This window comes from Salvelinus fontinalis, chromosome 4 (assembly GCF_029448725.1).
Source record: "Salvelinus fontinalis isolate EN_2023a chromosome 4, ASM2944872v1, whole genome shotgun sequence".
In the NCBI taxonomy this organism is placed as follows: domain Eukaryota; kingdom Metazoa; phylum Chordata; class Actinopteri; order Salmoniformes; family Salmonidae; genus Salvelinus; species Salvelinus fontinalis.
The window spans coordinates 71,545,593-71,573,224 of NC_074668.1; the positions used below are offsets into that span (position 1 = coordinate 71,545,593).

General features: G+C 41.5%; 2 protein-coding genes and 1 pseudogene across 8 annotated transcripts; 2 read left to right on the forward strand and 1 right to left on the reverse strand.

The window, feature by feature from the left end:
• Positions 1–2,939: 2,939 nt before the first annotated feature.
• mcee (methylmalonyl CoA epimerase) lies at positions 2,940–7,701 on the reverse strand. Of its 5 annotated transcripts, none has more exons than XM_055921246.1 (3): positions 7,595–7,701; positions 6,401–6,750; positions 2,940–6,270 (listed from the first exon to the last, which is right to left on the reverse strand). In XM_055921246.1, exons 2-3 carry the CDS (start codon positions 6,707–6,709, stop codon positions 6,118–6,120), a joined length of 462 nt encoding a protein of 153 aa, XP_055777221.1. In that variant the 5' UTR covers positions 6,710–6,750; positions 7,595–7,701; the 3' UTR covers positions 2,940–6,117. The 5 variants fall into 5 exon arrangements, with proteins under 5 accessions (XP_055777221.1, XP_055777219.1, XP_055777220.1 ...); XM_055921244.1 differs by lacking the exon at positions 7,595–7,701 and adding an exon at positions 7,030–7,113; XM_055921245.1 differs by lacking the exon at positions 7,595–7,701 and adding an exon at positions 7,030–7,109 and having other exon boundaries at positions 6,401–6,744.
• On the forward strand, positions 7,317–15,278 carry LOC129854320 (U3 small nucleolar ribonucleoprotein protein MPP10-like; annotated as a pseudogene).
• On the forward strand, positions 15,082–27,606 carry LOC129854321 (IST1 homolog). 3 transcript variants are annotated; one of them, XM_055921241.1, is made up of 12 exons: positions 15,082–15,160; positions 16,010–16,070; positions 16,638–16,658; positions 16,757–16,853; positions 18,854–19,034; positions 20,847–20,934; positions 21,325–21,408; positions 23,000–23,110; positions 23,935–24,102; positions 24,442–24,549; positions 25,122–25,167; positions 25,300–27,606. In XM_055921241.1, exons 1-12 carry the CDS (start codon positions 15,153–15,155, stop codon positions 25,470–25,472), a joined length of 1,146 nt encoding a protein of 381 aa, XP_055777216.1. In that variant the 5' UTR covers positions 15,082–15,152; the 3' UTR covers positions 25,473–27,606. The 3 variants fall into 3 exon arrangements, with proteins under 3 accessions (XP_055777216.1, XP_055777218.1, XP_055777217.1); XM_055921243.1 differs by lacking the exon at positions 16,638–16,658 and having other exon boundaries at positions 16,010–16,081; XM_055921242.1 differs by lacking the exon at positions 16,638–16,658 and having other exon boundaries at positions 16,755–16,853.
• Positions 27,607–27,632: the final 26 nt, after the last annotated feature.

Here is a 27,632-nt window from a genome sequence, read left to right on the forward strand (position 1 = left end):
TGATATGATATCCTTGACGTGATGTGCAAATGAGCGATAGAAAACCAATCGCGCAAATGTCAACATGGGTATAGGCTGCCCATGTCACCTATACCTAAATCTGCCACTGCTTTTATGGTAGTGACAAAAATAACTACAATGTTATTGTTGTATAATTGGATGAGGTTAAATATTTGTTTTTACCTAAAATTACCAGTCACATAACAGGGTGACATTTCTGTTTAAAAAAAAAACGAATTTAAAGAAATGTCATTGAATGGGAAGGGAATGTATGTATAAACCAGTAATTCTTCCTAACGCATCAGTGTGCAGCTCATTGAGTGATCATATTTAACAAAACGACGTTACATAACAGAAATAGGACGAGATTGGAAACCATCGTACTTCATATCACGCAATAAAATCCATTCATCTTTGCCTCCAGTGGCAAGTTATGAAATAATTACAGTGCCTTCAGAAAGTATTCACACCCCTTGACTTTTTCCACATTATTTGTTGTTTTACAGCCGAATGTAAAACGGATTAAATTGAGATTGAGTGTCACTGGCCTACACACAATACCACATAATGTCAAAGTGGAAATATGTTTCTAGACATTTTTACAAATTAATTAAAAATGAAAAGCTAAGATGTCTTCAGTCAATAAGTATTCAACCCCTTTGTTATGGCATGCCTAAATAGGTTCAGGAGTAAAACTTTGCTTAACAAGTCACATAAAAAGTTGCATGGACTTAGTATTTAACATGATTTTTTTATGACTACCTCATCTCTGTACCCCACCCATACTATTATCTGTAAGGTCCCTCAGTCGAGCATTGAATTTCAAAAATTGATTCAACCACAAAGACCAGGGAGATTTTCCAATGCTTCGCAAAGAAGGGCACCTATTGGCAGATGAGCATGGTGAAGTGATTAATTACACACTGGATGGCGTATCAATGTACCCAGTCACTACAAAGATACAGGAGTCCTTCCTAACTCAGTTGCCTGAGAGGGATTTCACCATGAGGCCAATGGTGACTTTAAAACAGTTACAAACGTATATGTCTGTGATAGGAGAAAACTGAGGATGAACCACAACAGTGTAGGTACTCCACAAAATTAACCTAATTGACAGATAGAAAAGAAGGAACGCTTTGTCTTGAATACAAAGTGTTATGTTTGGGGAAAATCTAACACAACTGAGTACGACTCCTAATATTTTCAAGCATGGTGGTGGCATCGACAAGGACTAGAGTTTTTTTTAAATAAAAACAAATGGAATATTGCTAAGCACAGGCAAAATCCTAGAGGGAAACCTGATTCAGTCTGCTTTCCAACAGACACTGGGTGACAAATTCACCATTCAACAGGACAACAACGTAACACACAATACCAAATGTACACTGGAGTTGCTTACCAAGACAACATTGAATGTTCCCCGAGTGGCCTAGTTACAGTTGACTTAAAATCGGCTTGAAAATCTATGGCAAGACATGAAAACATCTTGACAGAGCTTGAATAATTTTTTAAAGAATAATGTGCAAATATTGTACAATCCAGGTGAGCAAAGCTCTTGGAGACTTACCCAGAAGGACTCACAGCTGTTATCACTGTCAGAGGGTTGAATAATTATGTAACCAAGATACACCACCAGTCAAAAGTTTTAGAACACCTACTTATTCAAGGTTTTTCTTTATACTATTTTCTACATTGTAGAATAATAGTAAAGACATCAAAACTATGAAATAACACATGGAATCATGTAGTAAGAAAAAAAGTGTTAAATAAAAATATATTTCAGATTTCAGATTCTTCAAATAGCCACCATTTGCCTTGATGACTGCTTTGCACACTCTTGGCAATCGCAACCAGCTTCATGAGGTAGTCACCTGGAATGCATTTAAATTAACAGGTGTGCATTCTTGAAAGTTAATTTGTGGAATTTCTTTCCTTTTTACTGCATTTGAGCCAGTCAGTTGTGTTGTGACAGGGTAGGGAGGTATACAGAAAATAGCCTTATTTAGTAAAAGACCAAGTCTATATTATTGAATGTTATGTTATATTTAGGCAAGAACAGCTCAAATAAGCAAAGAGAAATGACAGTCCATCATTACTTTAAGACATGAAGGTCAGTCAACAGAGAACATTTCAAGAACTTTGAAAGTTTCTTCAAGTGCAGTTGCAAAAACCATCAAGCACTATGATGAAGCTGGCTCTCATGAGGACCGCCACAGGAATGGAAGACCCAGAGTTACCTCTGCTGCAGAACATAAGTTGATCTAGGCACCAGACTGGTGACAAATTATTGGCAAAGCTACTGAATGTGCGTATTTCACATCAAATTAAACTATTACATGTTTAACACCGCAGAAAGTCAGCGACATAAACACATTGCCTGAAATGTAGTTCCAAAACAAGAGCCTGACTAATGTCATTAGGAATATATGCTGAAGGCTATGCATTTATATTCATGCAGAAACTGTGAGGAAGTTCCTTTTGCATTTCTTCACTCCAATTCCTAACAGCCTGGAGAACTATGGCACTGAGGATTTAAGAAAAGGCTGCTGCAACACTAAAGATAAGACTGGACAGGCTTCTTAAAATGTCCATGCAATTAAGCTTAAATGCTTTTAGTACACTGAAATAACGTTTTTAAACTCAATATACTTATCAGTTCATACATTTTTATATTAAGACATTTGTCCTGTTGCATAGCAAGTTCAAATTAAATTTCCAGAAGTTGTAAATCAAAAGGCCATTTTGCTTTTCTTCACAATGAGAGAGAGCATTCCTCTGAGAGCCAGCTGAAAGGTGCATGATTATTGAATTCGCTCCGGGTAAATATTTCCCCAGCAACTCTATCATCTCAGTTTAAATAAGAGTTATTTCACATAAAACATTTATCTATGTACACGTGAAAATGAATTAATACATGTGAATTTACTCACCATAAGTGCTTAGAGTCGATAATATAATTTATTCACAGCAGAGGCAAATAGACACTTACTTTTAAGGCAGATAAAGATTATTAGAAAAACATTTTTTTAAAGGAAAGCAAACCAATACACTACTGGTCAAACGTTTCAGAACACCTATACTGAAGACATCAAAACTATGAACTAACACATATGGAATCATGTAGTAACTAAAAAAGTGTTAAACAAATCAAAATATGTGCCTTCATAAAAGTTCATTTGTGGAATTTATTTCCTTCTTAATGCGTTTGAGCCAATCAGTTGTGTTGTGACAAGGTAGGGGGGTATACAGAAGATAGCCTTATTTGGTAAATGACCAAGTCCATATTATGGCAAGAACAGCTCAAATAAGCAAAGAGAAACATCAAGACATGAAGGTCAGTCAATACAGAACATTTCAAGAACTTTGAAAGTTTGTTCCAAGTGCAGTCGCAAAAACCATCAAGCGATATAATGAAACTGGCTCTCATGAGGACCGCCACAGGAATGGAAGACCCAGAGTTACCTCTGCTGCAGAGGATAAGTTCATTAAAGTTACCAGCCTCAGAAACTGCAGCTCAAAGAAATGCTTCACAGAGTTCAAGTAACAGACACATCTCAACATCAACTGTTCAGAGGAGACTGTGTGAATCAGGCCTTCATGGTCAAATTGTTGCAAAGAAACCACTACTAAAGGTCACCTAGAAGAAGAGACTTGCTTGGGCCAAAAAACCTGAGCAATGGACATTAGACCGGTGGAAATTTGTCCTTTGGTCTCGAGTCCAAATTGGAGATTTTTGGTTCCAACCGCCATGTCTTTGTGAGATGCGGTGTGGGTGAACGGATGATCTCTGCATGTGTATTTCCCATAGTAAAGCATGGAGGAGGTGTTATAGTGTGGGGGTGCTTTGCTGGTGACACTGTGATTTATTTCGAATTAACCAGCACGGCTACCATAGCATTCTGCAACAACATCACATCTGGTTTGGGCTTAGTGAGACTATCATTTATTTTTCCAACAGGACAATGTCTCAACACACCTCCAGGATGTATAAGGGATATTTTAACAAGAAGGAGAGTGATGGAGTGTTGCATCAGATGACCTGGCCTCCACAATCCCCCTACTTCAACCAAATTGAGATGGTTTGGGATGAGTCGGACAACAGAGTGAAGGAAAAGCAGCCAACAAGTGCTCAGCATACGTGGTAACTCCTTCAAGACTGTTGGAAAAGCATTCCAGGTGAAGCTGGTTGAGAGAATGCCAAGAGTGTGCAAAGCTGTCTTAAAGGCAAAGAGTGGCTATTTTGATATTACACTGCTCAAAAAAATAAAGGGAACACTAAAATAACACATCCTAGATCTGAATGAATGAAATATTCTTATTAAATACTTTTTTCTTTACATAGTTGAATGTGCTGACAACAAAATCACACAAAAATGATCAATGGAAATCAAATGTATCAACCCATGGAGGTCTGGATTTGGAGTCACACTCAAAATTAAAGAGGAAAACCACACTACAGGCTGATCCAACTTTGATGTAATGTCCTTAAAACAAGTCAAAATGAGGCTCAGTAGTGTGTGTGGCCTCCACGTGCCTGTATGACCTCCCTACAACGCCTGGGCATGCTCCTGATGAGGTGGCGGATGGTCTCCCGAGGGATCTCCTCCCAGACCTGGACTACAGCATCCGCCAACTCCTAGACAGTCTGTGGTGCAACGTGGCGTTGGTGGATGGTGTCCCAGATGTGCTCAATTGGATTCAGGTCTGGGGAACGGGCGGGCCAGTCCATAGCATCAATGCCTTCCTCTTGCAGGAACTGCTGACACACTCCAGCCATATGAGGTGTAGCATTGTCTTGCATTAGGAGGAACCCAGGGCCAACCGCACCAGCATATGGTCTCACAAGGGGTCTGAGGATCTCATCTCTGTACCTAATGGCAGTCAGGCTACCTCTGGCGAGCACATGGAGGGCTGTGCGGCCCCTCAAAGAAATGCCACCCCACACCATGACTGACCCACCGCCAAACCGGTCATGCTGGAGGATGTTGCAGGCAGCAGAACGTTCTCCACGGCGTCTCCAGACTCTGTCACGTCTGTCACATGTGCTCAGTGTGAACCTGCTTTCATCTGTGAAGAGCACAGGGCGCCAGTGGCGAATTTGCCAATCTTGGTGTTCTCTGGCAAATGCCAAACGTCCTGCACGGTGTTGGGCTGTAAGCACAACCCCCATCTGTGGACGTCGGGCCCTCATACCACCCTCATGGAGTCTGTTTCTGACCGTTTGAGCAGACACATGCACATTTGTGGCCTGCTGGAGGTCATTTTGCAGGGCTCTGGCAGTGCTCCTCCTTGCACAAAGGCAGAGGTAGCGGTCCTGCTGCTGGGTTGTTGCCCTCCTACGGCCTCCTCCACGTCTCCTGATGTACTGGCCTGTCTCCTGGTAGCGCCTCCATGCTCTGGACACTACGCTGACAGACACAGCAAACCTTCTTGCCACAGCTTTCATTGATGTGCCATCTTGGATGAGCTGCACTACCTGAGCCACTTGTGCGGGTTGTAGACTCCGTCTCATGCTACCACTAGAATGAAAGCACCGCTAGCATTCAAAAGTGACCAAAACATCAGCCAGGAAGCATAGGAATTGAGAAGTGGTCACCACCTGCAGAATCACTCCTTTATTGGGAGTGTCTTGCTAATTGCCTATAATTTCCACCTTTTGTCTATTCCATTTGCACAACAGCATGTGAAATGTATTGTCAATCAGTGTTGCTTCAAGTGGACAGTTTGATTTCACAGAAGTGTGATTGACTTGGAGTTACATTGTGTTGTTTAAGTGTTCCCTTTATTTTTTTGAGCGGTGTATTTTGATTTGTTTAACACTTTTTTTGTTACTATATGATTCCATGTGTTATTTCATAGTTTTGATGTCTTCACTATTATTCTACAATGTATACAATTGTAAAAATAAATTGTAAAAATAAAAACCCTTCAATGAGTAGGTGTTCTAACACTTTTGACTAGTAGTGTATATATTATATTTCATAGATCAAAGCCGTGCTATTATACATGTAAAAAAATCTACCTTTGCTATCATTATTACTGGTGGAAAAAGCGCAATAATAAATCAATTTTCAAACCGGCTAATTGTGACCTACAGTTTATGAGACCTGTGGGTATTCAAGCTTGCTCCAGTTCCACAAGTACTCCATCACAGTCTTTTGGGTGGAGGAACATGACAGGTTTCCCATGAGCGCCTATCCGTGGTTCAGCTGACAGGGTTCTTATGTTCCTAGCCTTCAGATCCACTATCGCTGCACTGATATCATCAACCTGAAATCACAAAAATAACATACAATATGATTACATTAGAGAACAGATGAGGGGACAAGGATAGAGTGAGTGAATACAGCCCATTCATGTGTGCTGAACAGCATATGCAGCATTGCTAAGACTGACTCACCTCAATGCAGATATGGTGCATCCCACCAGATTTGTTCTTCTGTAGGAAGCCTGCAATGGGGCTCTTCTCCCCGAGTGGGTGCAGCAGTTCCAGCTTTGTGTTACCCAGCTCCACAAAGACAGTGTAGACTCCATGCTCAGGAAGGGGAACTTTATCGCTGACCTGAGCCCCCAGTACATCTCTGTAAAGAGCAGTGGCTTTCTCCATGTCTGGTACAGCTATAGCGATGTGATTTAGCCTTCCCAGTTTCCATACAGATCCTGGAATACCTTGGCAGAGTGGTGTTGAGGTTGAAATTGTCCTCAGCATTGGAGAACAAGTGTGACGAACACACTTTGAGAGACCTGTAACTAAATAAATAAAGTATTTAGTTCAGCCATACTATACCATACAGTGTTTTGATGACTACGAATCGTATTTGATTGAATATGCTACCTGGATAAGTCAAGTAGATAGCAACAGGAAACACTTGCTAAAAGTAATTCTGCACTAACAACGGTGGATTTAGCTTACTTTGTTGTGTAGCCTGAGATACAAGTCTAAAGAGACTGTTTATTACATGTGAAACAATATTTATCAGCTGACGTTAGCAAGCTGGCTAACAACAACAGATAGCTATCTATACGTACGTGCAACCTTCAACACCGACGCCGCCATATTTTCGAAGATTCGTGCAACGTAGGATAGCGAATTGCTTTGAATGTCAAGACAATGGGATAGAGTACACGTATATTGCTTTTCAATTAAAACCCGTACATTGCACTTGTAAATAAAGTTATTTGGGATATTAATGTTGTCTATCCAGCTAGCTAAATTTAAACCTGACCTGCTATCCGGATCTTTATAGCACACCAGAGATTGTTTCCGGGGGGAGAATATTTTCTTGTTACACAAATGTTCCCATGTGAGCAAAAACGATGGCTATCGGGGACATATGTAACACGTTGGAGGGCTGTTTAAAGCTACTCAACATAAAAACTGCACTTCCAGAACATTTTCTTATGTAAGTGCACAATTTTTATAATAATATCTAGATATGTTTAACTTTAAATCAATTAATTCACTTGCTGCCATCGTTACACAATGCTAAGGCTAGCAAGCATCTATCAAATCAAAGTTTATTTGTCACGTGCGCCGAATACACTTATTTACAGGGGCACACAATGCAAATAGTCTGGGTAACCATTTGGTTACCTGTTCAGGAGTCTTATGGCTTGGTGGTAAAAACTGTTGAGAAGCCTTTTTGTCCTAGACTTGGCACTCCGGTACCGCTTGCTATGCGGTAGTAGAGAGATCAGTCTATGGCTGGGGTCTTTGACACTTTTTAGGACCTTCCTCTGACACCGCCTGGTGTAGAGGTCCTGGATGGCAGGCAGATTTGCCCCAGTGATGTACTGGGCCGTACGCACTACCCTCTGAAGTGGGTAGTGCGAACCCTCGGCCGAGCAATTGCTGTACCAGGCAGTGATGCAACCGGTCAGGATGCTCTCGATGTTGCAGCTGTAGAACCTTTTGAGGATCTCAGGACCCATGCCAAATCTTTTTAGTTTCCGGAATAGGCTTTGTCGTGTCCTCTTCACAACTGTCTTGGTGTGTTTGGACCATTCTAGTTTGTTGTTGATGTGGACACCAAGGAACTTGAAGCTCTCAAACTGCTCCACTACAGCCCCGTCAATGAGAATGGAGGCGTGCTCCTTTTCCTGTAGTCCACAATCATCTCCTTAGTCTTGGTTACGTTGAGGGATAGGTTGTTATTCTAGCACCACCCGGCCAGGTCTCTAACCTCCTTCCTATAGGCTGTCTCATCGTTGTCGGTGATCAGGCCTACCACTGTTGTCATCTGCAAACTTCACGATGGTGTTGGAGCAAGCAACCATCTGCAAGCATTCCCTGTTTGGTTAGCTAGAACACGTCATCAAATATTCTTAAAGATAGCCCAGCAGCACCGATAAATTTGATTCTAGTAATTTAGCTACCCTTGATTAGTTGAGCCAGGTGTGGGTACTGGGCTAGAACAAACCCCTGCACACCCTGTGGGTTTTCAAGGCCAGGGTTGGTTGAAGAAGACTGTTAATGTTACTAACCACTACTACTTGAAGAATACTGTTAACAAAAATTGCTTTTTTTGTTTTTTCTTTGTGTATAGTCTTCAGGATGGAGTGGCAACAGACTTCACTTCTCTCACTAAGACCCTGTATGATTTACACAAAACCCACAAGCCAGCAGGCTCAAAGGGAAGTCCTCTGGACCAACTGGTGGTTGATAACTTTGACGAGGAACAGATATGGCAGGAGCTGGAGCTCCAAAATACTGCAGTGCTGAAGCACTTTGAGACAGCAGTGAGTCAGGCTGCCTTGGATACAGCTCTGAGTATCCTGTGTGATGAAGAGGATGCTGATGAGGAGCCAGATAAAAGGGATGGACAAGATAGTGAAGACATAGAAGAGGAGATGAGAGATGGAGATTTGCAGGAAGAAGAACCACCCATGCTTAAAACTGCTATGGATGCCTTGAGAAGGGATAACACAGACGAGGACTCTGATGTAGATTTTGATGTGGACGCATTAGAAAAACAAGCTCAACAAAAGAAATGCTCAGCGTAGAGAGAGTCAAAACCACTGGGTCCTCCATCAGAGGTTGATGACAGGTTCTTCAAGCTCTCAGAGATGGAGTCCTTTCTGGACGATATGGACAGAAGGGAGGGGAAGGAGGGGAACGGTGATGTAGACTACTTCCAGGACTTGCCCTCTGGAGATGAAGATGATGACGAAGACCTCTTCAGTGAAGATGTTTCTTCCAAAAAAACAGAAAAAACAAGCACAGTATGTATCATATAGTTTTTCTCTCTGCCAGACCTAACTACTATTCAGCTACTTGTGTTTGGTGGTGTTTCTGGTCATTATTGTAGACAAACACACAGCATTCCTATTAATGTACTATGTTCTTCCTGTAGCTGAAAAGTTCCAGGAATCTGAAGTACAAAGACTTCTTTGATGCTGTGGATGATGATCCTGCGCAAACAGCTGACCAATCAGATGCAGAGGACAACAGTATGGATGGACTGCAAGATGATGATGATGATGAAGAAAATGAGTAAGTGGCTGATGCAGGAATCTCATGTGAATGTCACGGTTGGAATTGCATTAATAGGGAATTTAGGGCAGGGATATTTATTTTGTACTTATGACAAGAGTTGTTTGTTCCTTTGCAGTTTTAGGGACTTCGTTGAGGATGAAGAGTGCAGACAAGCCAAGGAGGCTTTGAAACGGGTGACCTTTAACCTACCTGCAGAAAGTGATGACAGTGAGGGAGAAGACATGGCGGACATCTTTGGAGGAAAGTCTCAAAATGCAACAAAACCTGAATCCAAATCATCCTTTGAGAAACGACAAGACAAGGCAAGCTTTTCCTCAAGGGCTGTTTTAGAATATCTAAATTGGGTTGGGTGTCATTTCATTCACTATTTTTTTCATCTGCCGTACATATAAACTTATGTAGCAGACTAATGAAATGGTAAATTCTTACCTTACACAGATGGCTGAAAAGATCCAGGATTTGGAAAAGGCTGCCATGGGAGAAAAGCCATGGCAACTAACAGGAGAGGTGTCTGCTCAGACTCGTCCAGAGAACAGCCTTCTTGAGGTGGATGTGGCATTTGACTTGGCCTCCCGGATGGGTACGTACCACATGCTTGTCAGTCTGTTCATTTAGCTGTCAGTCCCGTTGGAGATGGTTTAGTATTTTACTTACTGCAAGTTTGTGTGTGTCGGAGAGGGTGCTTGTTCAGTCAGGTAACATTTGCTCTGTTTTCTCTCAGCCCCTGCTGTAACAGAGGAAACTACTTTGCAGCTGGAGGACATCATCAAGCAGAGGATTAAAGACCAGGTCAGTGTCTAGACGGGTCGGTTGTTTTGCAACAAAACCGATGCATGCTCAACTATGGGGCAGAACAGACTGGGTTGGCTTAAATGTAAACTATATTTAGTCTCTAATGTTTATTGAAAACATACATTTTCACAATGAGAATTGTCTTTCAAGTACATCGTTATAGTTGTTGTTTAGCTAGCTAGTGAATTTGAGCCATTTTAGCATAGACATCACTCAAAACACCTCAAAACAAGACATAGTATCGAGAACAAGATGAAACTGGCTGAAAAGAGCCACCTATGATTTCCCACATGGCAGCTTCTTGTCATTGTTGATAACTACTGTATCTGGCCATTCAGAATCACAACAACGCACGAACGTCTGCACCATTGAATCGCGTGCATCGTTTTCGTGATGTTGTTAGCTAACCCGTCTCTAGAGACAACTCAATCTTGACAACAAACTGAACAACTGTTTTCAGTTGAATCAAGCTGAATGTGTCATCATCGTTTCTTTGCGAGTAAATGGGTAAAACAAGTATAGGTCTATCCAGTATTTAGTTCCGATGTAACCACATTGGGACATTTCAAAGGAAATTTTGTTTTCTGACTTGTATTTTTTTCCGAGGTGTGGGATGATGTGGTGCGCAAGGAGAAGCCTAAGGAAGAGGTATTTGAGTACAAGAAGAGGCTGACTCTGGACCATGAGAAGAGCAAGCTGAGCCTTGCAGAGGTTTATGAGCAAGAGTACCTCAAGCAGAATTAGGTAGTTATTCGATTATATTTTAGTGTGAACATACTTGGCTTTTCTCTATATTGCAATTAATGCATTTTCTGTTTGTTGAATAAATTATTTATATTATTTGAATCTATTTCCCTTGTATTTCAGCAAAAGACAGAGGATGAAGAAAACCCAGCCCATGTAGAAATTCAAAAGCTCATGGATTCTCTATTCCTTAAACTTGACGCTCTCTCTAACTTCCACTTCACACCCAAACCGGTGAGTTTTCCTGTCAATGTTTCCATGTGCCCTGGATACTGCAAAGCTGCAGCTAGCTCAAAACAAAGCAGCACGCCTTGCCCTTAACTGCACACACAAAACTAACATCAGCAACATGATAGTCTTTCATGATAGTCTTTCTCTTCTAGTTTTTTGTTTTGTTAAAAAAAAAAAAAATAATTACCCCCTTTTCTCCCCCAATTTCGTAGTATCCAATTGTTAGTAGTTACTATCTTGTCTCATCGCTACAACTCCCGTACGGAGGTCGAAAGCCACCTTCGACGCATGGCCAAAAGCCATGCGTCCTCCAAAACACAACCCAACCAAGCCGCACTGCTTCTTAACACAGCGCGCATCCAACCCGGAAGCCAGCCGCACCAATGTGACGAAGGAAACACTGTGCACCTGCTGACCTGGTTAGCGTGCACTGCGCTCGGCCCGCCACAGGAGTCGCTAGTGCGTGATGAGACAAGGATATCCCTACCGGCCAAACCCTCCCTAACCCGGATGACGCTGGGCCAATTGTGCGTCGCCCCATGGACCTCCCGGGTCGCGGCCGGCTGCTGGGCTCGAACCCAGAGTCTCTGGTGGCACAGCTAGCACTGCGATGCAGTGCCCTAGACCACTGCACCACCCGGGAGGCCCCTTCTAGTCTTTTTAAGAAACAGTTGTGTGTTGAAAATGCCTAACCACGTGTGTAATCTATTTGCATACACTTCAAACAGACATGCATGACACTCCACTATGGGTTTCTTCATGGTACCCAAACCAAAAACAGATTTATTGTGTCACTTAGTTATGTATAGAGCTATATCATTGTGGAACGCTCTGCCACCAGAGGTTACACAGGCAAAAAGCAAGTTTAGCTTTAAAACAACATCTTGTATCACAGCACCGCTCCTCTTTCTAAAGATCTAATTGAACTGTACCGTATTAATGAATAGTGTGTAAGTAGTATTTTTGTTGTCTCTGTGTCTTTCCTATATGTAACTTAAAAAAAAAAAATGCAATGTCTTATGTTCTTGTCTATTACTGTTCTGTACTTTGTACTTTGTCATGTATTTGTATGTTTTATGTAGAACTCAGGAAGAGTAGCTGCTGCATGTGGAGTAGCTAATGGGGATCCTAATAAATTAAACACTGTAGCATTTGCATGACAACCATAATTTATGCTTGTCTTTTAAATATGGTATATTTAAGCAATAAGGCACGAGGGGGTGTGGTATATTGCCAATATACCGTGGCTAAGGGCTGTCGTACGACGCAACGTGGAGTGCCTAGAAAATACAGGTTTTTTCATACCTGTGGTATACAGTGCTATACCAGGGCTTTCAGACAATCAGCATTTAGGGTTTGAACAACACAGTTTATAATGAAGGATTTTGTACAAATGGAAATGCTTTTTACACAATATTGATATGTTTGACCTTTTCTTTGTGTCCTGCAGCCTGTTCCTGAAGTGAAAGTTATCTCCAATTTGCCTTCTATTGCTATGGAGGAAGTTGTGCCAGTAATGCCACTATTGGCTCCAGAGGAAGTCAAGGTTTGTCATGCATCCCTTTCCAATATGTTTCATGTTATGGGAAATCATAGTCTAATAGAGTACACTGACGCGTACAAAAGCATTCAAGTGTCGAAGTCAACCAATGTACTTCTGTGTTGTCTACCATAGTAGCCTTTTAGTAGATTCTTCTGAAGACAGGGTAACACCATTTCCTTTCTGATCTTAGGAGAAGAACAAGGCTGGCGACGTGCTGGGTGACTCTGAAAAGACCCCCACAGACAAGAAACGAGAGAGACGCAAGAAGAAGAAGGTGAAGAGCATCAAGATGAAGGAGAAGAGACGGAAACTGAAGGACAGAACTGGAGAAAATAAGAAACAATCAAAGGCAGAGGTGGCAGAAAACCCCAAGAAACTCACAAAGGGAGGCAAAGCAACTTTATTAAAGGTCAGTGTTTTCTTTCTCTGCATGTCTCGTTTTTATATTTAGTTAACCTTGTCTTTCAAATGCAAGCCCCTCCATTATACACTGCTCAAAAAAATAAAGGGAACACTTAAACAACACAATGTAACTCTAAGTCAATCACACTTCTGTGAAATCAAACTGTCCACTTAGGAAGCAACACTGACTGACAATAAATTGCACATGCTGTTGTGCAAATGGAATAGACAAAAGGTGGAAATTATAGGCAATTAGCAAGACACTCCCAATAAAGGAGTGATTCTGCAGGTGGTGACCACAGACCACTTCTCAGTTCCTATGCTTCCTGGCTGATGTTTTGGTCACTTTTGAATGCTGGCGGTGCTCTCACTCTAGGGGTAGCATGAGACGGAGTCTACAACCCACACAAGTGGCTCAGGTAGTGCAGCTCATCCAGGATGGCACATCAATGCGAGCTGTGGCAAGAAGGTTTGCTGTGTCTGTCAGCGTAGTGTCCAGAGCATGGAGGCGCTACCAGGAGACAGGCCAGTACATCAGGAGATGTGGAGGAGGCCGTAGGAGGGCAACAAACCAGCAGCAGGACCGCTACCTCCGCCTTTGTGCCAGGAGTAGCACTACCAGAGCCCTGCAAAATGACCTCCAGCAGTCCACAAATGTGCATGTGTCAGCATATGGTCTCACAAGGGCTCTGAGGATCTCATCTCGGTACCTAATGGCAGTCAGGCTACCTCTGGCGAGCACATGGAGGGCTGTGCGGCCCCACAAAGAAATGCCACCCCACACCATGACTTACCCACCGCCAAACCGGTCATGCTGGAGGATGTTGCAGGCAGCAGAACGTTCTCCACGGCGTCTCCAGACTCTGTCACATGTGCTCAGTGTGAACCTGCTTTGATCTGTGAAGAGCACAGGGCGCCAGTGGCGAATTTGCCAATCTTGGTGTTCTCTGGCAAATGCCAAACGTCCTGCACGGTGTTGGGCTGTAAGCACAACCCCCACCTGTGGACGTCGGGCCCTCATACCACCCTCATGGAGTCTGCTTCTGACCGTTTGAGCAGACATGCACATTTGTGGCCTGCTGGAGGTCATTTTGCAGGGCTCTGGCAGTGCTACTCCTTGCACAAAGGCGGAGGTAGCGGTCCTGCTGCTGGGTTGTTGCCCTCCTACGGCCTCCTCCACGTCTCCTGATGTACTGGCCTGTCTCCTGGTAGCGCCTCCATGCTCTGGACACTACGCTGACAGACACAGCAAACCTTCTTGCCACAGCTCACATTGATGTGCCATCTTGGATGAGCTGCACTACCTGAGCCACTTGTGTGGGTTGTAGACTCCGTCTCATGCTACCACTAGAGTGAGAGCACCGCCAGCATTCATAAGTGACCAAAACATCAGCCAGGAAGCATAGGAACTGAGAAGTGGTCTGTGGTCACCACCTGCAGAATCACTCCTTTATTGGGGGTGTCTTGCTAATTGCCTATAATTTCCACCTTTTGTCTATTCCATTTGCACAACAGCATGTGAAATGTATTGTCAATCAGTGTAGCTTCCTAAGTGGACAGTTTGATTTCACAGAAGTGTGATTGACTTGGAGTTACATTGTGTTTAAGTGTTCCCTTTATTTTTTTGAGCAGTGTATTTCTGTGTGATCAATATAGACTGATAAGGCCATTGTGTTCTCCACACATTTTCATTTGTATTTATTACAATAGCTAGGATTCAGCTGTCTGTCACAGTTGCAAATAGTTTCTTAAAAATATATTTTTTAATTTGTTCTCTGTTCAAGGATGAGGGGAAGGATAAAGCTCTCCGCTCCTCCTCTGCCTTTTTCTCTCCCAACTACAAGACCAAGTGAAGAGCCAGATCAAAGGAGTCAAGGACCCGGGCTCCAAGAAGAAGAAACACAAAGAAGTCTCAGCCAGCAAACTCAAGTTGTAGCATTTATTATGATCATGTATGTGTTATAATAATTCATATTTCTTTGTACAGATTATTTTTTAAACAGGAAGCTGCAATTTGTTAAACAGTGGTCAATAGTTTGTAATTTGCAATACAAAAAAAGCAAAACTTGTCATGCTGTGATTTATTTGGACTTTTTGTGACCAATTAGATTCACACTTTTAATCTGTTCAGCTAATCGATCTGTGGGTAGCAGGTAATGTGCCCTTGGGCAAGGCACTTAACCATAATTTGCTCCAGGGTGGCGATACGACAATGGCTGACCCTGTAAAACGGGTGCCAAACTCATTCCATGGAGGACCTAGTGTTTTTCGTTTCAATCAAGACCTAGACAACCAGGTGAGAGGAGTTCCTTACTAATCCATGAGCGAAAACCCGCAGATACTTGGCCTTCCATGGAATGAGTAGACATATGCTGTAAAACCACATTTTATTGCACCTATCCAGTCTGTGACAGAAACATGTATAATTATTTAGCTAAATAGTTGATTCAATGAATGATTATTGTTCAAGGTTCACACCACTTCTTGCAGCTTCATTTGAATTGAGTATTTAAAAGGGCTTTTCTGATCTAAAAATGTTTATCTGTGGGGTGTAGTTTTGAAACTCAGCCTTGCTGCCCTGTGCAGTTTGACCAGGTATATTGTGGTCGTCTTCCTCAACGCATATCTGGCTATGTAGCAAGCGTACTGTACATTTATGGCAATGGGTCTAATTTCTTTGAAATCTCGTTTATGGCTCTCAAATCCACTATCGCCTTCTAGTGGTGTAAACAGCAGGTGTGAAACACCCACGTTTTGCACATTTCCCGTGACGTCACTCTGTCTTTTTTGTGTTATTGAAGGAGGAAGACTCGCATTCACGGAAGTCAAGCAACTCGACAAGTTGCTGTTAACCTAGCTAACGTCTCTAACAGGTAATGTAAAAAAATTGTGTTCATTAGATATAAAATGTATCTTATTATATCTACAATGCCTTTTATTGTTTGGTCGTTTAAGGTAACATTACTGTAGCTAACGTTAGCTGGATACGTTTTATTCGAACAACACTACTTTGTTTATCAGACGTTAGCTAGCTATCTTGCTAGCATAGCTAACAACTAACGTTAGTAGTTAACTATATATCTTCATCCTTGTTGTGCAAACTAGCAAGTTAGAAAACTATTTCCTTTACTATGTGATCCATCAACATGGGTTTTGTTAATTAAAATGTTAATACTTTCTGAATTTCTAATAGAGGCAATGTAAGCTAGTTAGACGGTTATTGGTTTCGGTGGTAGATACTGTTAGCTTTTTAGCTAGTTAAGTTAGCTACATAGCTCAATGTCTGTCAGTTTTATATGTCCGCTCCAGTCCTACCTGCCTGTAGTTACTGGTGTGGCCAACAACCAGCTCACATGATGGTGATGACTCACTAGTGTCGAAACCTCTCCTTATTCACTCATCTCCTTCATCTTCACGTTCTCTGAACAAAGGATAGGTGAAAACAATATGGTGGGTGATGGCAGTATGTCAGTGTGGCAAAGAAATTGACAGACTTGCCAGTATGTATTGGCTCCTCTTTTCAATACCAACTTATTTTGTTTCCTTAGCTGGCCATCATGCTCGGGGGAGGATTCAAAGCAGAAAGACTCCGGGTCAACCTCCGACTGGTGATCAATCGCCTGAAGCTCTTGGAGAAAAAGAAAAGTGAGACAGGCAACAACAGTACCAGTCAAAAGTTTGGACACACTTACTCATTCCAGGGGTTTTCTTTATTGTTACTATTTTCTACATTGTAGAATAATAGTGAAGACATCAAAACTATTAAATAACATGTATGAATTCATGTACCCCCAAAAAAGTGTTAAACAAATCCAAATATATTTTATATTTGAGATTCTTCAAAGTAGCCACCCTTTGCCTTCATGACAGCTTTGCACGCTTGGCATTCTCTCAACCAGCTTCATGTGGTAGTCACCTGGAATGCATTTCAATTAATAGGTGTGCCTTGTTGAAAGTTAATTTGTGCAATTTCTTTCCTCAATGCATTTGAGCCAATCAGTTGTGTTGTGACAAGATAGGGTTGGTATACAGAAGATAGCCCTATTTGGTAAAAGACCAAGTCCATATTATGGCAAGAACAGCTCAAATAAGCAAAGAGAAATGACAGTCCATCATTACTTTAAAAAAATTAAGGTCAGTCAATCTGGAAAATTAAGTACTTTGAAAGTTTCTTAAAGTGCAGTTGCAAAAACCATCAAGGGCTATGATGAAACTGGCTCTCATGATGACTGCCACAGGAATGGAAGACCCAGAGTTACCTCTGCTGAGGATAAGTTCATTAGAGAGTTACCAGCCTCAGAAATTGCAGCTCAAAGGAATGCTTCACAGAGTTCAAGTAACAGACACATCTCAACATCAACTGTTCAGCGGAGAATGTGTGACTCAAGCCTTCATGATCGAATTGCTGCAAAGAAACCACTACTAAAGGACACCAATAATAAGAGACTTGCTTAGGCCAAGAAACACAAGCAATGGACATTAGACCAGTGGAAATCGGTCCTTTGGTCTGATGGGTCCAAATTTGAGATTTTTGGTTCCAACCACCGTGTCTTTGTGAGACGCATAGTAGGTGAACTGATGATCTCCACGTGTGGTTCCCACCGTGAAGCATGTAGGAGGTGGTGTGGGGGTGCTTTGCTGGTGACACTGTCAGTGCTTTATTTATAATTCAAGGCACACTTAACCACCATAGCTACCACAGCATTCTGCAGCGACGTGTGGTTCCCACCAGATGACCTGACCTCAACCCAATTGAGATGGTTTAGGATGAGTTGGACCGCAGAGTGAAAGAAAAGCAGCCAACAAGTGCTCAGCGTATGTGGGAACTCCATCAAGACGGTTGGAAAATCATTCCAGGTGAAGGTGGTAGAGAGAATGCACAGAGTGCAAAGCTGTCATCAAGGCAAAGGGTGGCTACTTGGAAGAATCTAAAATATATTTCGATTTTGTTTTGGTTACCACATGATTCCATGTGTTATTTCATAGTTTTCATGTCTTCACTATTCTACAATGTAGAAATAAAGAAACCCTTGAACGAGTAGGTGTGTCCAAGCTTTTGACTGGTACTGTACACACAAACAATGTGCAAGCTGTAGTCTATTCTGTTATTTAATATTTTTGTGTCTCCGGTTGCGTCAATTGAATCTGGTATCAGGATAAAATGTGATTCAGAATCACTGAATATACTTTAAGTATTTTTATTTAACGTAAGCTCAGAATGGTAAATGCAATTTTTGTATATACGGGTTCACTGTATCACCACGCAGGGTAAAGCAGAGAACTGACTGAAATAGTACAGACATCTTCTTTTATACTGTGACAGATGTAGTTCCAACTTTAGAGTTGGCCTGTCACAGTAGACGCTTAGCGTTGTTTAAACTTGATAGCCTATCGGTGGTGCCCAGGCTGGTCCCAGCCTCACAGGATCCAGATATCCGGAATTGTTTGTTGTGAAGCTTGAGCTGATTCGTCGGTGGCTACACTGCTCAGTTCCTGTTTTCTTATTATTCAGCAGTCACGCTATGTTTTGTGATTTAACATGTCCTATTTCTATAAGGCATATTTTTGTTAAAAAGAGAACAAAACCATCCTTCAGTTGTCTGTAAAATAAATGCTTACAGAATTGATCTTCTGTCCCTTTGTAGCTGAGCTAGCTCAGAAAGCACGGAAGGAGATTGCAGACTACCTGTCAACAGGAAAGGATGAGCGAGCACGGATCCGTGTGGAACACATCATCAGAGAGGACTACTTGGTAGAAGCCATGGAGATCCTAGAACTGTACTGTGACCTGCTGCTGGCTCGCTTTGGCCTCATCCAGTCCATGAAGTAAATGAGCCTGCCTAGAGGACTCGGACAAGAAGGCTCTTCCTCAATTGTTTATTTCCTTGCATCATGTCTCCTTGCTGCCTCCTCAAAACACATTGGATGAGGTTAGAGAGGGGAGGAGGCTTGGTACTTCTCTTCTAATGCATTTTGAGACGGAGAGAGGATGCAAGGAATCGAGTAAAGACAATTGAAAGAAGAGCCAAAATTTCTCCTGGTCAAGGAAAAACTCCTTTCCCTATTATGGGTGTCTTGAGTTTATCCTTCAGGGCTTGACATTAACACTTTTCCGGGACAGGTAAAACAATTAGTTGGACAAGAAGAATATAGATTTACTGTAAATTGTCTGGAAGGACAAGCAAAAAAATTCTAACCTAAAATTGCGCCGATCACAGTTTTGCGGTCACGAGATGATCAAAGCTTAGAGCCTATTTGTTGATATTCCTTGCTAGTTAGTGAGTTATTTGCCCACTGACAGTACATTTTGATTAGCGAACATACGGCCATGAATAGCCTGGAAAAGTCACGTGTACATCCCCTGCATTTATGCCAGTGTGATTGGGCCTGAGGAGAGAGATTGTCGCAGCTAGACTATAGCCTATAAAATAGTGATGGACTAACAGACGGACTAGTTAGCCAATTCAAAACATATCATGTAGCTTGACTGGTTATCTTGGTAGTTAAGTATTTAGCTAATAGCATGTATTAATGTCCGATGTCCTTCAGAAATGTTGTCCAGCACTCCTGAATAAATGACCGTCGTGCAGTTGATGAACGGGTGCGTTCACTTACTCCGGTTATATATATTTTTTTAATTAAAAGCATCTCAAACACTCAACATTGGGCATGTCATTCTGACAGTGTTAAAAATATTCTTAGAATAGCTAGGGCTGGGATGAAACAAGTGTCGCAATATTTCTTCCATGAAAACCCAAAGCAGTCCCAACTCTTTCGTCCTTTAAAAACCGGCTGTATGTAAAATATTGTGTGCTATAGCTTAGAAAATACAGAAATATGACTCTGGATGAAAAATGTATGTTTCCAACATAGGGCTGTTTTCCTAAAGAAGTTAAATTCGCTTCGTGTTTTGTTTCCTTGCCACAATAATAACGAGTATCGCCCCGGCCCTAAGAGGAGCCTAATTTTGAAATTACTCCTATCCTGTCAATAGATCTCCACGAAAACCTTCATATTTCAGCCTTACATGGTTATAGATAACATGTCTTAGAGTTACCTTGCTTTGAAGTAGCCTACTTAAGCCATTTGATCCCTTATTCATTAAATAGTATTTGGTTGTAATTGTAAAGTAAAAAAATGATTTATGTTATTTAAGGATTGCCAACCATCCTCCAGGAGAGCCTTAAAGGGTGGCAGGTAGCTTAGAGCATTGAGCCAGTAACAAAAGTCGCTGGTTGGAATACCGGAGCTGACAAGGTGAAAAATCTGTCAATGTGCCTTTGAGCAAGTTACTTAACTCTAATTTGCTACAGGGGGCGCCGTACTACTATGGCTCACCCAGTAAAACTTCACATTTCACTGCACCTATCTGGTGACAAAACATTTGTATTTTTTTACGGGGCTGTGTTTTATTTTGAGACAGTCTGAATATGTAAATAAGTCCATAGGGTGGCTTACATTTTTCTGATTTTCTGTATGGTAATGATAATTGTGTTTTGTAAAGTGGTTCCTTGCATCATACAACCCCATGTTAAGTCACCCTTTTGGCCCATGATGTTACAGACCATTTTTAATTTGAGCTTTCAGACAATAAAAAATCTGTCATCCCTTAACACCTATTTGTCTGTTTGTTGAAAGGGAGCTCGACCCTGGCCTGCAGGAGGCTGTGTCCACTCTCATCTGGGCAGCCCCACGTCTGCAGTCTGAGGTCAACGAGCTCAAAATTGTGAGTAGAATGCATTGTGCGTTAGCATGTCTAGTCGCTTGGACTAGTCTTATTATACTGCCTCATTTAAACACTTGCATCCTGCCCCTTCCCTAATACACATGTAACGATTGGACAATAAATTGTGCCTTCCTGTATTATACTTATGCTACAATGTATTCTAGTCAACTGCCATTTACTTTGTTCATAGTTTTATCTTTTATGTTTTATTGTTGCATTGTCGAAGAAACCTGCAAGTAAGCATTTTGTGGACCATGTATACCATGCATATCCTCTACATAGGACTAATAAAACTTTAAACTAGTCCTCAGTTAAAAATACAAAAAATGAATGCGGTTTGTACACTTTTTGCTGTATTGTGATCCTTGATACTGTGCTTTCTCCATACAGGTGTCTGATCAGCTGTGTGCCAAATACAGCAAAGAGTATGGCAAGCTCTGTAGGACAAACCAAATCGGGACAGTCAATGATAGGGTATGCATTTTTAGATGTATCTGCTTCAAGATACAGTAACAGTCAAAGTTTGGACACCTACTCATTCAAGGGTTTTTCTTTTTACTATTTTCTACATTGTAGAATAATAGTGAAGACATCAAAACTATGAAATAACACATATGGAATCATGTAGTAACCAATAAAGTGTTAAACATATCCAAATATATTTGAGATTCTTCAAAGTAGCCACCCTTTGCCTTGACTGCTTTGCACACTCTTTGTGTTCTCTCAACCAGCTTCATGAAGTAGTCACCTGGAATGCATTTCAATTAACAGGTGTGCTTTGTTAAGTTAAATTGTGGGGTTTAATTCCTAGGTAGGAGTGGTATACAGAAGATAGCCCTATTTGGTAAAAGACCAAGTCCATATTATGGCAAGCATAGATCAAATAAGCGAAGAGAAATGACAGTCTGTTACTTTAAGACAGGTCAATATGGAACATTTCAAGAACTTTGAACGTTTCTTCAAGTGCAGTTGCAAAAACCATCAAGCGCTATTATGGAACTGGCTCTCATAAGGACCGCCACAGGAAAGGAAGACCCAGAGTTACCTCTGCTGCAGAGGATAAGTTCATTAGAGTTACCAGCCCAATAAATGCTTGACAGAGTTCAAGTAACGAACACATCTCAACAGCCACTGTTCAGAGGAGACCGTATGAATCAGGCCTTCATGGTCGAATTGCTGCAAAGAAACCACTACTAAAGGACACCAATAATAAGAAGAGACTTACTTGAGACAAGAAACACAAGCAATGGACATTAGACCAGTGGAAATCTGTCCTTTAGTCTGATGTGTCCAAATTTTAGATTTTTGGTCCAACCGCTGTGTCTTTGTGAGATGCATAGTAGGTGAACTGATGATCTCCTCGTATGGTTCCCACCGTGAAGCATAGCATGGAGGAGGTGGTGTGGGGGTGCTTTGCTGGTGACACTGTCAGTGCTTTATTTAGAATTCAAGGCACACTTAACCACCATAGCTACCACAGCAATGTGCAGCGATACACCATCCCATCTGGTTTGCGCTTAGTGGGACTATTTTTGTTTTTCGACAGGACAATGACCCAAAACACACCTCCAGGCTGTGTAAGGGCTATTTGACCCAGAAGGAGAGTGATAGAGTGCTGCATCAGATGACTGACTCCATAATCACCTGACCTCAACCCAATTGAGATGGTTTGGGATGAGTTGGACCACAGAGTAAAAGAAAAGCAGCCAACAAGTGCTCAGCATATGTGGGAACTCCTTCAAGACTGTTGGAAAAGCATTCTTCATGAAGCTGGTTGAGAGAATGCCAAGAGGGTGCAAATCTGTCATCAAGGCAAAGGGTGGATACATTGAAGAATCTCAAATATTATATATATATTTTGATTTGTTTAACACTTTTTTTTGTGTGGTTACATGAATCCATAGGTGTTATTTCATAGTTTTGATGTCTTCACTATTCTACAATGTAGAAAAAAAGTAAAAATAAAGAAACCCTTGAATGAGTAGGTGTGTCAATTTTTGATTGGTACTGTATTTATGTGTTTGTTTGTTTCTGTGCCTGAAACATTTCCCTGTCTCTACTTTAGCTCATGCACAAACTGAGTGTAGAGGCCCCTCCTAAGATCCTGGTGGAGCGCTACCTCATTGAGATTGCCAAGAATTACAACGTGCCCTACGAGTCAGATGCCATGGTCAGAGTGAGTATCTGATGATGAAGCCTGTCTCCCTGTGCCCACCCCCTGACTGACTCTACTATTTATATACTACCAAGTCTGGAACCAACAGGACCCTGAACAGCTTCTACCCCCATGGCATAAGACTGCTAAAACTAAATACCTGCCCGGACTATCTGCATTTACCCTTTTTGCACTCTTTTGACTCATCACATACACTGCACTCATTACCTGTCCTGTTGCCTAGTAACTTTATTCCTAGTTATATGTACATATCTACCTCAATTACATTGACCCAGTGCTGGTAACCTGTGTATATAGCCATGTTAGCAGTACTCATTGTGTATGTATTATTACTTTGATTACGTGTTATTATTTCTCTGTTTTCTTTCTCTGCATTGTTGGGAAAGGCCCGTAAGTAAGCATTTCACTGTTAAAGCCAATTTATGCTTCATCTGAAAATGTGGTCAGAGGCTTCGTATGGAGGGTGTGACGCTCATTGCGGAACCTCTGGAAGCATACAGAGGTCAAGCTCTACCGTTTCGCCGGACACCTCTTGAATTTTGTAACAATGCAAAGGGCTCTGTTTAGCTCCGCATTGTCATGATTGGTTGACGGTATGTGAGGGAGGGAGGTCCTGTATAAACGCAAACTCACTTCCTTGACAACAGCTCTGCTGCGCGCGAGAAAGTATGAATGCACGGACTACTGCAGAGGCTGTATCACCATAAATGCTGCACGACTAATGCAGACGTTGGATTGATCATGCAGTACCTTTTAGTCTACACCTGTTGTTTACGATGCATGTGATGAATAACATTTTATTTTTACCCCCCCCCCCCACGCAGCCGGAGGTGTGTACAGGCGAGGAGGCTGACCTCATAGACGTGGACTCTGACTTCAAGAAGCCAGGCGGAGGAGGAGGCGGTGGCGGCGGCGGAGGCTTCACCGCTGGAGCCCTGCCTATGCCCATGGGCCCCCCATCAGTGTTCAGCTACCCAACACATGAAGGAGCAGTAAGAAATGTTTTCCTCCCCCCAATAGTGGCTTGAATGACACCACTTCTGTTTGCGAGATAGTTGCTTACAGATGGAGTCCGCAGTTGGGGGAAACAGCGCCACTGACCGCTATTGTTCATGCAGCATGGGAAAAAAGTGTAGTACATATGTGCTTTTCTATCGTGCGTGCGATGGCAGAGAAGAAGAAAACAGTGTTAGTAGTTTGAAGTAACTTTGTTGTCGTAATATCGCAAACGGACATGGCTGTTTCACCATTAAGGATTCCAACTTTAGGAAATATAGAGATGTTGTTGATATGAATGTGATGTTTTTATACATATTCGTTTTTTTCTTTAGATGCCCGGCCCCTCTGTTGGCACATATGATGCCTTTAACAACTTCCAGCCTCCAATGAGAGGAGGGCACCCCCCTGAGCTGCCGAACTACCCCCCTACCTACGAGTCTGTAAGTGTCAGAGCCCCCTGCCCCTTCTGCTTCTCCAGACAGATGGACAGCCTGCCAGTTCACCTTTCAGGGAAGAGAAGTTCATTATAGTTTGCTTGTGCCATCGCTTGTCTCTGCAGCACAGTGCTATGCTACAGGGACATGATAGGGATTGGATAAGAACAGATAGAATGTGGAAACGGTCATAGCTGGTATTAACTGCTAATCACTAACCTTGTGCTGAACTGCATACGACTGTCTTTTGAATGCGCTGAGTGATTTATAATATGCTGAAACAGATCTGCTTGCTGTCAAACTAGTATGTTACTGGATGTGGCAGGGAAGCAATGTTCTTCGTAGTGAAGTGAATGCAATTTGAGGTTAATTATATTATTAGCTCTTGCTTTTTGCTCATTCTTACCCCAGCGGTGTTGACCTTCTCAGCAATGCACTACTTCAATGATTATTCCTCCCCCAATCACATACTAACATACAAAACATTGTTTTTCTCTGCCTTCTCATGTGTCTATACAACTTGAACATTTCAACATGCAGACAGGGTAGAGAGATCATGATGTGTGTGTATTTTTCAGATTGATGAGCTGTCTATTAAACCTTCTGATCGATCCCAGGTCTCTGGTAAGTTGTTTTCAATGAATATTTCCTTTCCTACATGTCAATCTCTTCAACGATATTATTGCGTTCTTTTTGCATAACGGTTGCATTGGGGTGTATTTGTAATGTCAATCTAAACCTATGTTCTTTCCATAGGCCCTGGGCCTTCATCCCAGATCTACGATAACAACGCCCTCCCTGAGCTGCCCTCAGTTCCCGACACGCTTCCCACTTCCTCCTTTGGAGTTGGTCGAAACACTGCGAGCTCTGATGACATCGACTTTGATGACCTGTCACGGCGCTTTGAGGATCTGAAGAAGAAGACCTAATCCTCCAGTATCCCATCATGCTTCTCTGTGTTGTCAGTCACCGCAGCTACAGGATCAGGAAATGTTGAAATATTTGGATTGGCACCCTTTGCAGTGAAACTCTCCTCACTGTGTAGTTTTACTGATGTTAACATGAACTGTACCTCATTCAAACACACGTGTCTGTCTGGCACACTGAAGGTGAAGACCCTTTAAAGGGCTATTTGACAGTACATTTTGCAGTACACTTTATTATCGACTACGTCCAATCAAAACTGGACCGTATAGATGTCATCTTTATATGAGCACTTTGGATATAAAATGGCCTTCCTGATAGTAACTAGTACTCTATTTAACCTCTCAATCTTTTTCATTGCTATGATTGTCACATATCCCCTTGACTCACAGTATGAGCCGATATTTGGTTAATAATCAAATAGTCTTAACTAATAGTGTCTCTCATCCATAGACTGGATTGAGTAATCCAGAATGTCAATAGTTTGTCGTTGTGCCATCGCTTGTCATGAAACTGGTGTGTACCTGTCACTGAATCACATACTAGAAAAACCTGTTTTCTGGCACACCCATTATGTTGAAATATTCAGGCCTAGGACATTTTCAAGGCCGTAGCACCCGGTCTATGTCGGGTTTTACCCTACTCTTACACTCCGGCTCTGGACCTTTGGTGACGTCTGAAACCGGTTCTTTGACATATCTGTTACCTTACATGGGGTGGAGGGATTTAATTAGACTTGATTGATAAAGTGGGGTATTGAAATATGTAATACACAATGCTATTTACAGGAATGATTGTTTTAATTGTACAGCAAAAATATGTTGGTAGGAGGTTGAAGGCAAGAGTTGGAAAATATTTTTTTATTTTTTATTTTAAAAATGAAATCCACTTAATGTTTTAAAGATTATTTAGTTTAACCCTATACAAACTTTCCATGTTTGTGTAAAATAACCCATGCAGTGTATTGTGAATGGAATGCATGATTTGACTGGTGACATAAATTATACTCTATATGAGAAACCACTTGACCATGTAAGTTTGATGTAAATATGTCCCTCATTGTAATGGGTTCTTCTTCTTTGTGTAATAGAGGTTTATAGTGTGATTCAGTATGTTATCTATGTATGTGCGCCACACTGTATTTACCGTCATCAGAGGCCTTCCCATTCTATAAGTGTGTTCAGACTATGTACACGTAACCTGCAGTGGTGGACAAACTACCCAATTGTCATACTTGAATAAAAGTAAAGATGCCTTAATAGAAAATGACTCAAGTGAAAGTCACCCAGTAAAATACTACTTGATTAAAAGTTAAAGTATTTGGTTTTAAATATACTTAAGTATCGAAAGTATAAATAATTAAAAATGTCTTATTTTAATGAAATTAGGAAACAGAATTTCTATGTTTTTAACATTTGTGGATAGACAGGGACAAACTCCAACACAGACATAATATACAAACTAAGCATTTGTGTTTAGTAAGCCAACCAGATCAGAGGTGGTAGAGATGACATGGGATGTTCTTTTGATAAGTGTGAATTGGACCAATTTTCTGTCCTGTTAAGCATTCAAAATGTAACGAGTACTTTTGGGTGTCGGGGAAAATGTATGTGGTAAAAAGTGCAATCTTTTTGAGGGGGAATGTAGTGAGGTTAAAGTTGTAAAAAATATAAATAGTAAAGTACAGATACTCCAGAAAACAACTTAAGTAATACTGTAAAGTATTTTTACCTAAGTACTTTACACCACTTGTAACATGCCTATATCTTAATTTATATAATCTTTGTTAAAATTAGTTACAAGTTTTTTTATTTTATGAACATGGATTGAATCTTGGTGATGGAAGTAGTTTTGCGAAAGGGGGCTGGATTTGCTGTTCCTGTCTTATAGCTTGTTTTCACTAATATATGATGGATGGAAGTTAGGAGTGTCTACTCTACCATCCTAAAATAAGACTTTAACACTACTGTACAGTGACCCGCTCACTGCTTTGACTGCTCATCCTCTTAGGTGTAATGTAGGATTGTTTGAAGAATGTTTGATACCAACTTTGATTAGCAACTGTACTGTATATCTTGTCACAAAACAGATATTAGCCTATGTTTTTTCTGTCTAATAAAGGACATATTTCTAATTGAAGTTCTGGGGTGGCTAATTTTCTTAGA

Coding starts and splice junctions, on each gene's coding strand:
- mcee (XM_055921244.1), bottom strand. CDS start 7,057: ATGGCGGCGTCGGTGTTGAAGGTTGCAC. Junction 6,751..7,029: donor GTCGGTGTTGAAGGTTGCAC/GTACGTATAGAT, acceptor TTATTTATTTAG/TTACAGGTCTCTCAAAGTGT. Junction 6,271..6,400: donor TGCACCATATCTGCATTGAG/GTGAGTCAGTCT, acceptor TTGTGATTTCAG/GTTGATGATATCAGTGCAGC.
- LOC129854321 (XM_055921241.1), top strand. Junction 16,659..16,756: donor GGATAGGTGAAAACAATATG/GTGGGTGATGGC, acceptor TTGTTTCCTTAG/CTGGCCATCATGCTCGGGGG. Junction 24,550..25,121: donor ACCCCCCTACCTACGAGTCT/GTAAGTGTCAGA, acceptor TGTATTTTTCAG/ATTGATGAGCTGTCTATTAA.